Source organism: Echinops telfairi, unplaced genomic scaffold (genome assembly GCF_000313985.2).
Source record: "Echinops telfairi isolate 266 unplaced genomic scaffold, ASM31398v2 ScPeMD7_7458;HRSCAF=8496, whole genome shotgun sequence".
NCBI lineage: Eukaryota > Metazoa > Chordata > Mammalia > Afrosoricida > Tenrecidae > Echinops > Echinops telfairi.
In genome coordinates, this window is record NW_022111358.1 from 5,413,208 (window position 1) to 5,427,959 (window position 14,752).

At 41.7% G+C, this 14,752-nt stretch overlaps 1 protein-coding gene across 1 annotated transcript in view; it reads right to left on the minus strand.

Annotated features, from left to right (window-relative positions):
• NLK (nemo like kinase) overlaps positions 1 to 14,752 on the minus strand; it is a 155,717-nt gene that overhangs the window by 15,078 nt on the left and 125,887 nt on the right. Inside the window, exons 6-7 of the mRNA XM_045299775.1 lie at positions 13,336 to 13,545; positions 7,754 to 7,855 (exon numbers count right to left, since the gene is read on the minus strand). Coding sequence (XP_045155710.1) covers positions 7,754 to 7,855; positions 13,336 to 13,545 — 312 coding nt within the window. The remainder of the gene's footprint in view (positions 1 to 7,753; positions 7,856 to 13,335; positions 13,546 to 14,752) is intronic.

The following is a 14,752-nucleotide window of genomic DNA, read 5'->3' on the forward strand; positions in this document are numbered from 1 at the left end:
GCACATAGATCTATTTCCCCATCCTCATATATAAATATATTTACATTTGTACATGCCTTTATCTAGACCTCTATAAATGACCTTGGCCATCTTTAAAGAAAGTAGATGAACTGTCTTATAGCAACATGACAGTAAGGTTGTTGAAATACTTGATCCAAAGGAGCCCACAGTGATCAAACACTCAAGAATGCATGCAATCTTCTGAGAAAACCACTGGGTTTTACTGGCTGTGCCTGAATTGCCTTTAGCACTGGTTTCTAACATCTCCGTGGCCATATCTAAGCCTTGAACTTTGAGGTATTGATTTCAGAGTCCATCAGTGTTTCTCACATCCCTGTAGCCCCCAGTTATGATGATCAAATTGCTTCCTTTTGGTTAGATGCGAACTCTAGGTTTGTGGAGAACACAAGCACCATTTTCAAAATGTATGTGCGGATGGGGAGTCATCCTAACCTAGACCTCCTCATTCGAGTTGGGGCATGTACATTTTGGTGCTACATCAGTACAGTCTATTAACAGGAGTGAAGTGCGTGGTGTGTACGAGAGAGAGACAATAATATATGTGTGAGTTTCAGGTCTGGGAAAAGTAGACTATTCTTACTGGCCAAAATGCCTTCCCATAGGCAACTCTTTCCATCACTCTGGTGAAGCTAGCCCTCATTTTATATTTATAGTGAAGGTATATTATTGCTTAGGAAAGAGAATCTTGGAGTGAGCATTACAAAACTTGGCTCAAGGGCAGAGGGAGGGTGGGTTTGAAAGGGTGAACCGATTATAGGGATCTACATGTGACCTCCTCCCTGGAAGACAGACAACAGAAAAGTGGGTGAAGGGAGATGTCGGACAGTAAGATATGACAAAATAATAATCCATAAATTATCTAGGGTTCATGAGGGAGTGGGGAGCAAGAAGGGAGGGGAGAAATGAGGAGCTAATGCCAGGGGCTTTAGTAGAGAGCAAATGTTTTGAGAATGATGAGGGAAATGAATGTACAAATGTGCTTTACACAATTCATGTATGTATGGATTGTGATAAGAGTTGTATGAGCCCCTAATGAAACGATTAAAAAAAAAACTTGGTTCAAATTCAAACACTGTCATTACTACGCTTGGGAAAGCCACTTGATAATGGATTGGTTGTCTCATGTATAGAATAAAGACTGCATCAAATAGACTTCCTTTCCTGCCAACATCATAAGTCAGATATGTGTATTTCCAGAGTAGATCCTAGTTTTACATTCAACAATGAAACATCATAAATCAGATATGTGTATCTCCAGAGCAGATCCTAGTTTTACATTCAACAATGAAATATCATAAATCAGATATGTGTATTTCCAGAGCAGATCCTAGTTTTACATTCAACAATGAATACACACTCTGATTCAACTCATCTACTGCAATCCCCTTAATGCACCGTCCTTTATCCTATTTCCTTCCTGTGGTCATTTTTCCTTTCTTTCCTAACCCTCTGCATTTTGTCCTCAGGTAAATGCTACCTTTTTTATCACAATTGTTTGATCAGTCTAATGAGAGTGGCGAGTTCCGTTCCAGACACGAAGGGCAAGGACCATCGTCCTGGGGCTCCCAGCAGTCTTTATCATTGACAGTCACAACATGCACCCAGTGCCAGGCCTCGGGGCGGGTGTAGGGAAATACAGACATGTTTAATGGGCAAAAGACATGTAAACAAGCAGAGCCACAGGCTAATGAGCAGAGATAGAGAACAAACGGGGAGAGTGACAATTTTAAGACCTGAAGGTGACTGGAAATGGGATGTGGTAAGCAGGGAGTTTGCGAAAATCAATTGAGTAAATGTCAAGGCTACCTGGCGCTTTTAAATGATTACTTCTTGTTCAAATTTCTGATTTACAGAAGTGCATCCTGCCAAGTGCACCGGAACTAAGGCCAAGAGAGTGATGATGTCTACACATAATTAATCCCATCAAACTGTACATAAGAGAAATGTGGAAAGGGAAAATGTTTTGTGATACATTATTTTACCACAATTACAAATTAAAAGGCTAGGTTTCACTTCAGTCTAGAATAGTCTTAAGCTTTCTCTTTTTCTACATTTGTACGCATGTTACAAAGAGCCAGTTCCATTGTGCCAGGAGCGCTCCAGCAAGGTACCCATTACTGAGCGAGTGGTCAGCCCTGGCTGCCCCGGAAAGAGAAATTGCTCGAGAGGCTGTTCCCTAACCCGGGCTTTTCCCCTCGAGGTCACCGGCCTTTGTTGTTGAAGCCAGCCTGGGTGCAAAATACCAGGGACAGAAAAGAAGTTTGTATTTTTTATCATGTCCAATAGAATAAATTTGCGTAAGAAAGGATGCTTAGGGAAAAAAGGACCTTAAAACATGTCTGTTTAGCAGTTAGTTTCCCCCAATTCCCCCAACATTCATACACTTTTTTTCTCTTCAAAATGCATCAGGCTCATTTTCTGTTCGGTTGGCAGGTCTGTAAGTCACTTAGCAGCGCAGGAATGAGCAGCGGTCACTGTAAGCCAGCAGGACGGGCGCGTTCTGTTATATAGGGCACTCTGGTAAATGACGATGGTTAGCAGTCAGGGAGATGAGACCAGAAAGGCCTTCTGACATGATATATACCACAGTCACTACAAGCCAACTGCACCGTGCTGGGCACCACAGGTCATGCTAGTTTCCACCTTAACATCCAGGCAAGAAGCCCCCGTAATTGGGTATGCAAAATGCCGAGACCACAGGTAACCCTTGAACTCACCGCCTATAAAAGAGGAAGTGCATTCTCTGGCATACTTTCACTCTATTAAACATTACGTTATGGCTCCCGTGATACAGAAGCAAATTTCGTTCCAGCAAAAACATTATTTCTGACACTATTAGCCGGGCGCAACAAGACGAAAAATGAAGATCTAAACCGTGTAACATGCACACAAGGACTGAGGGTAACACTAGAATTTCAGTCCTTTGAGGACCACGACAGGTTCCGGGATGGGCAGATGGTCTAGAATCTTTTCCTAGAGGCTAGTAACACTAAACACAAGTAAGTTTTCACCTGTCCCACAGCCGGGGGCCACAAGTGACACAGTTCTGGGCAATGACACCTGAGTAGAAGTTTTCTGGGGAGGTTACTGGGAAAGCTTTTGCTGATCAAAAGCACAAACATTACTAGTGCTTTTCCCCCACCCTTCCCCCTCCCTCCTCCCTTTTCTTGTTCTGAATGTGGATTATGATTTCTGGACAAGCTATAGTTATCTTACCACCATGAAGTGACAAGGAAGAAGGTAGAAGGGCCAGCAGTCTAGAGAGGACAGAGAAGAAAAGAGGAAAAAACCTGGACACTTGATGACATAACTGAGCAGCTAGGCCAGCTCCAGACTGTCTATCTCTGGATTTTTTGGAAGGAGGAAAAACGGACTCATTTCTATAAGCTGCTGTAGCAAGGTGTTTACCATTTTTATATTACTTGTAACGACACATTCCACAGCAATCAGGTACCTTCCGAATATATTTTTCATGAAGCAATTTGAGAATGCTCTTTCTAGAACTATTGCTATGCTAGTAGAATGTAGCCCTGGGTGACAGGCCCCATCTTTGACTGCACATGGAGACAGCCTGCAGGAAAGTGAAGCCCACACCAGCCAGGCGGGCAGAGGAGAGGAGAGCCAGACACAAGCATCAGTTGAGCACCTGGGTCCACCAAGGCCTGAAGTTAGTTGTAGCTCCAGGCTTTTCTGTTACATGAGCCAGAATGCTCGCTTTTTGGCTTACTCTAGTTTGACCTGAGTCTCACAGGAGAGAGTCCTAATATACCACCTGGAGCTATGTGAACTAAGCAACGGACACAAGTAAATTAGAATTTAAAACTCCAAGAACAGAGCAAATGAGCATCTCCTCCTGTATATGCACACGTATAATTTTTGAAGCCCCACTAAATCATGCTGTCTGCTTGAACAAACATATGTGAATCAACGCAGGGGAAATGTCCCTGGAAAAAGATGTTCAGATTAATTCAGGAGAGAAGGGGTACAGCAGTTGAGAGACTTTCTGGAAAGCTTTTTTTTTAGAAGTATTCACACGTTACATGAGAATATAAAAGTCAAATTAAAAAAAATAACAACAATGAAACTTGTGAAGGCAGAGTAAAATACTGATATGAGCATAGGTTTTTAAGAGTTGACACTGGGTTAGGAGCTTAAGGATTCTTATTTAACCTCTTTAATCTCCAATCTATAACAGGGAACAACAGTGGGGCATCAGGCTGTTGGTGTGAGGATTCAATGAGTGAATGCACACAATCAGTGCTTAAGATAATATCTCATACATTGCAAACTCCTAATTATTGTTATTAAGAGAGTGGTAATTTCCACCTAACTGAGTAACCAAGTCAATGGACCTATGTCAAAGAAGCTTAGTTTTCTCTTTCTAGACCAACCAAATAACTTATGTTGACTATTTAGAAGTATTTCTCAGGAGCTCAAATACAGTTAATCTAAAAGCTTACACTAAGTAATTTAGGATAAATATAGTAAGATAACTTCTTGTCCTTGTGAAGACCTCCAATTAGCTGAAGTAGTTTCCTGAGGATTCTGAGAGCCTTTTTTAAAGTCAGAGCTTCTTTCTGTGTGCAGGGATTGGTATTTTGGGTAAATACATGTACTGTGTTATATACATCTCATTCTGTCGCATGCATAAACTTAACAGGAATTCCATACAACGCTTTTCCGTAGTTTTTGGTAAAGAACATTTATCATGTGAAGGATATTTTCAAATGAGACTTTTCTCATTAAAAATGTCACAATTTGTTGTTGGGCCATCCTTGCATTCTTGGGGTAAAGCCCACATTCATAAGTACTGATTAAAAAAGTCATAAGCCAACAGAAAAGTGGGTGAAGGGAGACGTCGGACAGGGCAAGATATGACAAAATAATAATTTATAAATTATCAAGGGCTCATGAGGGAGTGGGGAGGGAGGGGAAAAAATGAGGACCTGATGCCAGGGGCTTAAGTGGAGAGCAAATGTTTTGAGAATGATGAGGGCAATGAATGTACAACAATCGATATATGTATGGATTGTGATAAGAGTTGTATGAGCCCCTAATAAAACAATAAAAATAAATAAAAATTAAAAAGTCACAAGCTGGAGCTACTATTTTAGATTGGCAAATTCAGCCTATTACAAAGGGAGGATTTATCAGAAAAATTGAATTAATGATATTCTTGAACTGAGAACAGGTAGCATATGATAATATAGGTAAGATAAAAATCAACTAACCAATCAATAAGTGATCACTAGCATTCATTATAATAATGTTTAACATTTATTAAGTGCTTAGTATGTATCAGGCACACAACATCGTTTTAACATACAGTATCTCTTCATCATCGTCACAATCTAATGAAGTAGGTACCAAGCTTATGCCATGACAGATGAATGACTCGGACACACAAAGAGGTCAAGTACTCTGCCTAAAGTCACATGTTGAGTTGCCGTAAGGGACAGAATTTACACTCACGCAGCTTACCTCTCAACATCATCCACAATGCGGTGCAATACAGACAGCCTGAGACCGATCCCAGGGAAACACAGATTGAGTGCAATGTCCTGTGCAGAGTACTATACCTTTCACCAAATGGCATGATGCACAGAACTACATCAGAGATGTGAATAGTATATAGTAAGCTTTTAAAGTTTTATGTATATATTTGAATACCAAATAAACTAGTGTGGAGGTGTGTGTTTTTCAATCTCAGCTCTAACAGTTAAAACATGAATGGCAATATTCTCAAGGAACTGCTAACAGGCTAACAAGAGGCATCCTGGGCCGTAGGAGGGAAAAATGCTGAATCTGAGTAGTAGCTGAAGTCATAAGCGTTAAGGTCCTGTTGATGACTGTTGAGAACACTAATGGTAAAAAGACCAAGTAATAAATGTAGGCAAAAGTCTGAAGTTTTAGGGGGAATATAAGAACCAACCAATACACCAGGTTCGGCTATATTCATGGATATACAGTAGGCATAACTTACTTTACACAAATAGACTTAATGTTCAAAGATAACAAAAACTTCAGAAGACTACCTCCAACACTGGATAAAATAGACTAAAAATAAGGTGGCGTTTAAAGTCTGTGCTAATGGTTTTGAAGAATCCTGGTGGCACTATGGGATAGGTGCTGAGCAACTAAGTTGGCAGTTCAAGCCCACTACAGGGTATTGATAAATCAAGATCATGGAGGCATAGTTGTTAAAGCTGTTAATCAAAAGGGTCGCTATTTGAACTCATAAGCTGCCTTATGAGAGGAAGATTTGGCAGTCTGCTTCCATAAAGATACACATCTCAGAAAACCTTTGGGGGCAGTTTGTTCCATCCTACAGGGTCTCTATGAGTTGAAATTGACTTGATGTCAGTGTTTAAAAGTATTTTTTTTCTTATTCATAATTAGTTTAATGTTCTGATGCTGGCTGACCATTAGAACATAGACAGCCTGTTAGTTCTTTCTACCATATAGTCCCTTTCTCCAAGTTATGACTTACTGTACTCTTCTCCGGGTGCTCGGGTCTCCAATTATTTCTAGTTCTGAACTAAATGCACAAGAAGGCTGTAACTGTCAGGGATCTAGTTGAAATACGCACACCTGTATACCAGCTCTGGGGATTTTAGAAGATAACACATTTTACATCACGGCCCTTTATGTCTGCAGAAATGGAAATTCGGCAGTCACGCTAGAGCTACAGAGAAGGAACTGCAAGAGGGCAAGGCTTTGTCCAAATGGAAGCAAGGAGAGTCACACATAGCGTGTCTTTTGGTACCATCAATTAGATCAGCAGTTCTCAACCTGTGGGTCGTGACCCTTTTGGGGGTTGAATGACCCTTTCACAGAGGTCATCTGATTCATAACAGTAGCAAAATGACAGTGTTGAAGTAGCAACAAAAATAATGTTACGGTTGGGGGTCAGCACCACATGCGGAACTGTCTGAAAGGGCTGCGGCATTAGGAAGGTTGAGAACCACTGAATTAGATCATCTGAGTGCTCAATCATGGTAAAACCCAAGAAAAGCAGTTGTCCCGCCTTCCTGCTCAGGTCTTCTGTCCCACATGCTCCAGGAAAAGAATGTCCTTTCCTCACCTGACGCCATCAAACTGTTTTGTCAGTAAGAGAACAAGCAAAGAGAACAAGTTTGTAAAAAAGCCAACAGGGTGGAGATCTCAACCATCCTCTCTTTCTCGGCAGCGAGGTGGCTGGCTGCACGTAATACTGATCAGTGCAAATCTGGCAACCTCTCACCACACCTCCTTCTCTAACAAGATGCACATCTGATTCTGAGCTGGTAGCAAGAGGATAATAGTAACAGCTTGACATGGCTTGCTGGAATATGAGACCCTCAGGTACGTGGGCTCAGTAGGTAGAAGACAAATTCTTGATATACATGCGTGACATAATGGCACTGAGGTTACTAAGCCCCACCCCACTCACTTTCCCTATGTAAATCGATAAAACAAAAGATACAAGGCCAGGAGTCGCCCATTAGCAAAGGCACCACAAAAGTACAAGCTTTCTTCTATGGCACTGCACGGACCATAGTTTCTTATGCATTTATGATCAAGACACCAAAAATAAGGAAAACCCTCAACAACTGACAAGTGACATGTTCTTAAGAAATTCGAAGAACATTCTTCTAGTTGAAGGGAGTTTCTGCCCAGATGGTTACCCGATCCGGACACCACCCACTTATGTTTATGAGGTACACCAGCAAACAAACCCCACTCTGCTTACCTGTTTATGAGGACCCCTGAGTATGTGTGCCTTAGCGCCTTCACAAGCCGTCCTCATTGCTTCCAGTGATGGTGTGCCCAAGAGATCTGTGATCAAATCCAACTACAAGAAAACACAGAATAGAGATGGACGTATAATAATCCCTCACTAAAACCACCTATCATTATTCTTGGATCACAGCTGTAAAGATGGAGACCAAATCAGGTGGGAAAAAATGTAGCTCAATTTCCAGATTCATTGATCGGAGTCCTTTTGGAAGCCACCTTCTAGAGTATTTACACAAAGAAAAAAACATCTGATAAGGGATTCAGGGTCCATCTGTGGGAAATTGGACATCCCCTTGCAGAAGGGCTGCGGGGAGGCGACGAGCAAGTCAGGAAGCAGAAGCAGTAAAGCAACAATGAAATACCCAATTTTCCTCTAGTTCTTGAATGCTTCCTCCCCACCTACTATCATGATCCCAATTCTACCTTACATATCCGGCTGGACCGGAGGATGTACACTGGCACAGATAGGAACTAGAAACACAGGGAATCCAGGACAGATGAACCCCTCAGGACCAGTGGTGAGAGTGGCGATATCGGGAGAGTGGAGGGAAGGTGAGGGAGAAAGGGGGAACAGATTACAAGGTCTACATATTACCTCCTCCCTGGGGGACGGACTGCGGAGAAGTGTGTGAGGGGAGACGTCGGATGGTATAAGATATGACAAAATAATAATAATTTATAAATGATCAAGGATTCAGGGGGGAGCAGGGAGGGAGGGGAAAAATGAGGAGCTGATACCAAAGGCTCAAGTAGAAAGCAGGTGTTTTGAAAATGACGATGACAACATATGTACAAATGTGCTTGACACAATTGATGTATATAGGGATTGTGATAAGAGTTGTATGAGCCCCTAATAAAATGATTAAAAAATATATATAGAAAACTCCAATAGAATGTAAATGTTTAGAAAATAATGATGGCGACACATATGCAAATATGCTTGATACAATTGATGTATGGTTATAAGAGGTGTAAGAGTTCCCAAAATGATCTTTAAATATATATGGTATCTAGAGTAATTTAGACGTCTGAGTCTGCCAACCCTGTGTTTTGGTAACGCAGCCTCATAACATAATCCTTGTTCATGGCTATTACCTATTCTTTTTAAATAGTTATGGAATGGATTCTGATATTTCAAATGGATTTCAGCTCATTATGCAGTTAATCCACAAATCAAGACAGTTGTGATTTAATAAATACTCAATGTTCACACCTGAAATCTCCGCATTTGGCCAGTGCACACCGTTTATGTTCTAGTCAAGCCTAGAAATCTCTGACGCTGGCAGAAAAAAACTGCAGTACCTAGAAAATTAAGAAGCTGCCTACGGCCACACGTTGGCTAGTATGGCCCAATAAAAGCAACGGTCTCGCTAACAAGTCTCTGTAGGTAGCAAACTACCTAAACAATTTTCCCTAGTGCTACCACTGTTTTAACTTCATAGCACAATCAGTAATAACATTTCATTCCGATAGCTGGAGAATACCCTTTCCCCTGGTTCTGCACCTGTCTAAACCATGGGGTAGCCATCAACATCACTGCTGTCTGGGGGAATGGGGAAACTTGAGATGCTTGCTTTCAGCAGAAGCAAAGATCGCCATCCAAAGGATAAAGGGTGTGGGTGACACTTTGGGACCTCTGAGAACCACACTAAAGGCAGAAAGAATGTGTTGGACTGTGGAAACATGCAGCTTCCTGAGATGGGTCAAATTCATGGATGAGAAGCATTTAACAAGGTTTCCTAGTACTACGGTAGCTGAGGTATTGATTTCACAGAGATACAGAGGAAATGCTACAGAAATCATTACCCCACTGAGAGGAGTTGGAGTCTTTCTACTCTCTGCCTCAATTTCTCACCCCAAGTACACTAACAGATATTGAGGGGCTCTCCTTCACTGGCCATGGTAGCCTGGCAAACTCAAGATGGATGTATTTCCAGAGAAAATTCGATATCCAAATCCTTTAGCTGTTCTACACTTTTTTCAGCCTTTCAGCATAAATCTGAGATATCTGTCGAATACAGAGGACTAAAACACTTCCCTAATTTGTACTTCAGCTTTTCTGTGTATAAATAAGAAGAGACCCTAAGGGCACCACTCTGAGTTGATTCTGACGCACAGTGATCCCAAAGGACAAAGTGAAGCGGCCTCCAGGGGTCTGCAACGCTGTCAGCTTCAAGGGACCGTACCGCAGCATCTTTCTCCTGGGGAGCAGCTGCGGGGTTTGAACCACTGCCTTTTTGTTTAGCAGTTGAGTGCTTAACCAATGGGCCACCAGAACTCGCTATGTGAAGTTCTACCGTCATTCACTTTGTAGAATGACCAAACATGGCAGTCTCACAGATAACTGGAGGGAGTTGAACTCTATTTTCTTTCTTTTTAAAAAATTATTTTCTGGCAAATTAGTATCCACACGTTTTTTTCTTCATGATTGTGAAGTGATGTCATCAATGTCACATAAAATATTTTCCTCACTTGCTTCTATTCACATCTTCGTGACCCATTCATTTTTTTCCTTCCCAAATGTTGTACATCACACTTGAAGCAATGAAGAATTCTCAAAGTCCATTGAACCTTCATCCAGATAGACGTCTATGGTGCAATTCTTGGTTCCACCTGTAAGGGAAAACCATCCTTGTGGTTTTTCCATAGCTGTTCTTCTTGGTAAAATTTTGATGACCTTTATGTATCTTCAAAGCTCAGACTTCTTGTATCTTGAAGAGTCCAGCTGTGGCGCCCTGGGCTCCACTGATGAAACCCAGCCACGTGGCTGAAGCTGGATAGAGCATCTTCCCCGTTCCGCAGTCACGCTGAAAAGGCTGAACTTTATTTTTCACATTTAGAATACAGTGTAGCTTCTTACAACCACATATATTTACACGGAAATATATAATATACTAACTCTCTCAGAGTGTGAACAGTAAAAGTAGGTGTGTTAGTCTGGGTTGACTAGATAAACAAATTCATAGACACTCGTGTATAAGAAAGAGTTTTCTATCAAAGAGTCATTGTATATGAGAAAACATCCCAGCCCAGACCAGATCAAGTCCATACGTCCAATCTTAGCCCATATGTCTGATACCAGTCTGTAAAGTCCTCTTCAGACTCCTGCAACACATGCAATGACACAGAATGCAGGAAGATCACAGGCCAGTGGGTGGAAAATCTTGTGGATCCAATGGTGGTGGAAGCATCTCAGTGCTGGTGTGGGCCTCCACGTGGCTCCTCCAGCTCCAGGGCTCTGGCTTTATCAGCGTAGCTCCGTGTAGTTTGTCAACAGGAATACGAAGCAGAGAAAGTGTATCTGGTCTCCAGTGAGCTATTTATCTCCATAGTGCCTCCATATGGGGTCATCAAGCTGTGACCTGATCGACAGGCTAAGCTCCACGCCTTCACTCTTGATAGTCTCAAGTTGACATCAGATAATGTAACTATCACAGCATAGTTTTGGTTGTATGAAGGGCTTTATGATTACTGCAATTTGACTTCTCTAAGCATTCTCTGAATGACATTACTTTTTTAAAGAAATAATTCTGAAGTTTTCAAGAAACTGAATAAAGTGAATATTGTCAATAGCACCCACATTTTAGTGGTTAACTCTGCGCCCCTGATAATTTTCTTTCACCAGGGTACATTTTTAAGCATCAATGTGTGTGTGTGTGTGTGTGTGTGTGTGTGTGTGTGTGTGTGTGTGTGTGAAGTTTGAATGAATGAAAACAAACAAACAAGCAAACAGTTGCAGTCAGGTTGAATCCGACTCCTGGTGACCCCGTGTGTCAGAAAGCAACCGTGTTCCATAGGGTTGGCAGTGGCAGATTTTTCTGAATCAGATTGATAGGTCTTTCTTAAGAGGAGGTCCTGAATGGACTCAAACCTTCGACCTGTTGCTTAGCACCACTTAGTTGGCTCCAACTTTGAGCAGCCTAAGTTTAATCCACAAGTAAAGAAATAATTTTAAGTGTTCACCACTGCCTATATAGTTTCTAATACACTAGTCAACAATTTGTAGAGAGCATGAAAGAGATGATTCCATTTTTGGTCACCGGCATGCATTTGTAAAGATACACAGCAGTCACTGTGGCCTTTTAAAAAATTTATCAAAAGCCTTTACACAGCTTTCCCTTACACTTAGATAAACCCAAAGTCCTTATCAGGCCGAACAGGGTCAGGCCTCTGACTTTCCGACCTTGCCTCCTACTCATTCTTCCTAGGGCATGCTCGCCCAGCCACGGGGCCTTGCTAGTCTTCAAATATGCCACGGTCGTACCTGCCTCACAGGCTGGCTATCCTATGGCTGCAGTAGGAAACCAATATTTATAACACCTTTCTTAGGCTATATTGGTCAAACATTTAATTAACTCACCCCTAATGTGATGGCTGGAACGGCTTCTTTTTAGCAAGGCGTGTGTTGTTAGCTGCTATTGATGATTTTGTGAGCTTTATATGGCCTGTGGGCCAGACATTCCCATTCTCTGCTCTATGGGAATCTTGCTCCTCAACGTATTAGTTGCTCCCTAGTTTTATTTGGCTCATTCCTCAAAGAATTCTTTAACAGTGCTCTACCTACTATCATTTTCTATCCCCATTTCTTTCTAAAGTTTGTCTTTTGTAGAATTTACCATGAGTTCAGTTATGTTTATTTGTATAAATGCTTATTTTAGGTTTCATGTAAAAGTTTCACAAAGGCAGGGACTAACTTTGTTTTACTTACCACATACCACCATCCTCAGAACTGAGGGCATTTACTGAGTGGTAGGCTGCATGTTCACCTTCATTTAACCTGCAGAATAGCCAATAGGACAATCCGAGACCAAATGGAAATCAGGGAACTGAGAAGGTCAGTAATTCTGTGCCAGACGAACAGCTGGGTAACAGTTGGGTAAGTGGCAGAGCTAGAATTTTTTTTTTTTTAGAGCTAGGATTTGTGCTGTCATCAATGTGATGCCACAGTTTGAGCTCATCACCACTGCTCTTAGGTAAGCAATGCCATTAAATAAATAAGAACTATACCAAGAAAACATCCTTATGAATGAATTAACTAAGTACCAGGGACACTCTCCTAAAGCTACACTTTATTCAGCTTTTGACCGTCTCCATCATATTAAGATATTTGGATATCTTAATAAAAATGCTCACCATCTTTTCTAAATATCCACATTTTAAACCAGCACTCAAAATTTATATTCGAAGCACAAAGTAAATACATTAAGTCACCCAACACATTTTCAAGTCAGAGCCATTCAGCTACAGAACACGGGCCCTCCAACAGCGGATTATACCTGTGCAAATTGGTACAGCAGAGGCTGCGGCCATGCATCAGTGCATGTAGTAAAAGTCAGCATCCTAATATGCTTGTAAGTTACAAAATGAATCTCTGTAATCTTCAACTTCAAATTCATCCTGAATTTTAAGTGAACTTGAATTTGCTGAAAGCAAATTAGTACAATGAATAAGCTCAAGACACGTGTGCAGGATGGATTTTACCTTCAGATCCGTCACAGAACTGAAAGCCACAGAAGCCTACAATAGGAATCGTACCTGCTGAATGGGGCTCTGCGCCTGAAACAGTATTCTCCGTCCCAGCAGTTCCGCAAAGATGCAGCCGACAGACCAGATGTCAATAGCATTGCTGTAATGACGGCTGCCCATCAGGATTTCTGGAGCTCGGTAATACTGAGTAACAACTTCCTGAGTCATATGACGGGATTCATCTAATTCTTCCACTCTGGCCAATCCAAAATCACAAATCTAAATAGAAAAAGTGACCAAAGCACCATCAAATCAATACATCTAAAAACGCAAACATTAAAACAAACACCCGCCCCCGCCCCCCACACCCAACCTTGCTAGATTGCGGAACTCTTTAAAACACTTATTGGTATCGATATACAATCTGACCTTATCTAGAGGCGAGGGAAGGGAAACCTCCACACATCCATGTTTCTGTGTAAACTAATGTATCGTAGGAATAGTCTTGTAATGCTTAGCCTGTTTCAATCATAACTCAACAGAAAACACACTGGAGGCACATTCTTAAATTTAATGTACACACACCCAAGTTATCAGTTTTCAAGGCTGGCTTATGGAGGGAGGTGGACGTTAGCAGCAGTATGTACTGCAGACCTCCTGGGCAGACTGTGCGGACCATGTTTATGGATTATTCACAGCCGTGGTTCTCAACCTTCCTGATGCTGCGACCCTTTCGTACAATTCCTCATGTGGTGGTGGGCCCCCCAACCAGAAAATTATGTTCGCTGCTACTTCATAACTGCAATTCTGCTGTTATGAATCGGGCGACTCTTGTGAAAGGGTCATTCGACCCCCCAAAGGGGTCACGACCCATGGGCTGAGAACCGCTAACTTATAGTAAAAGGTCTTTGAAACTGTAGGTTGAGTCCCGCTGAATCTAGGTCTGAGGAAGTACACAACAGGGGGTCCACAAACACTTTATTCAAACTCACATGTACAGTTGACCCTTGAACACAGGACTAATCTGCCAGGGTCCATTAATACATGGATTAAAAAAAAAATCATTGTGTGAAACTAATGGTGCATTAATAGTTTGTCCCACCAGTGAATCGTGTACCACAGTTAAAAGTGACCTCTCATGTTCTCCCGAGTGTAATTCCACAAACCCTGAACATCTTGAGACCCATGTGAAGTGCCACCAATGGTGCTTGAAGTGCTGTCAGAAAAGCAGAGGAGTCAGGACATTACAAGTAAAGATGGAAGGGCTTGATGATGTCCCCCACTCTTAGATCAAGTCTGCTGCTGCAGATGCCCCCCATTCAAAGTAAGGGAACCCAGAGAAATGAACATTGTAAAAACCAAAACAAAACAAAAAAATGGAGAGAGAAGGAAATTTGGGGAGCTGATGATACGTACTAAAGTCTTGCCCTTTTTGAAAATTAATTTATCTTGTATTGAAAATGCAGCTCTTTGGTGCAGCATATAA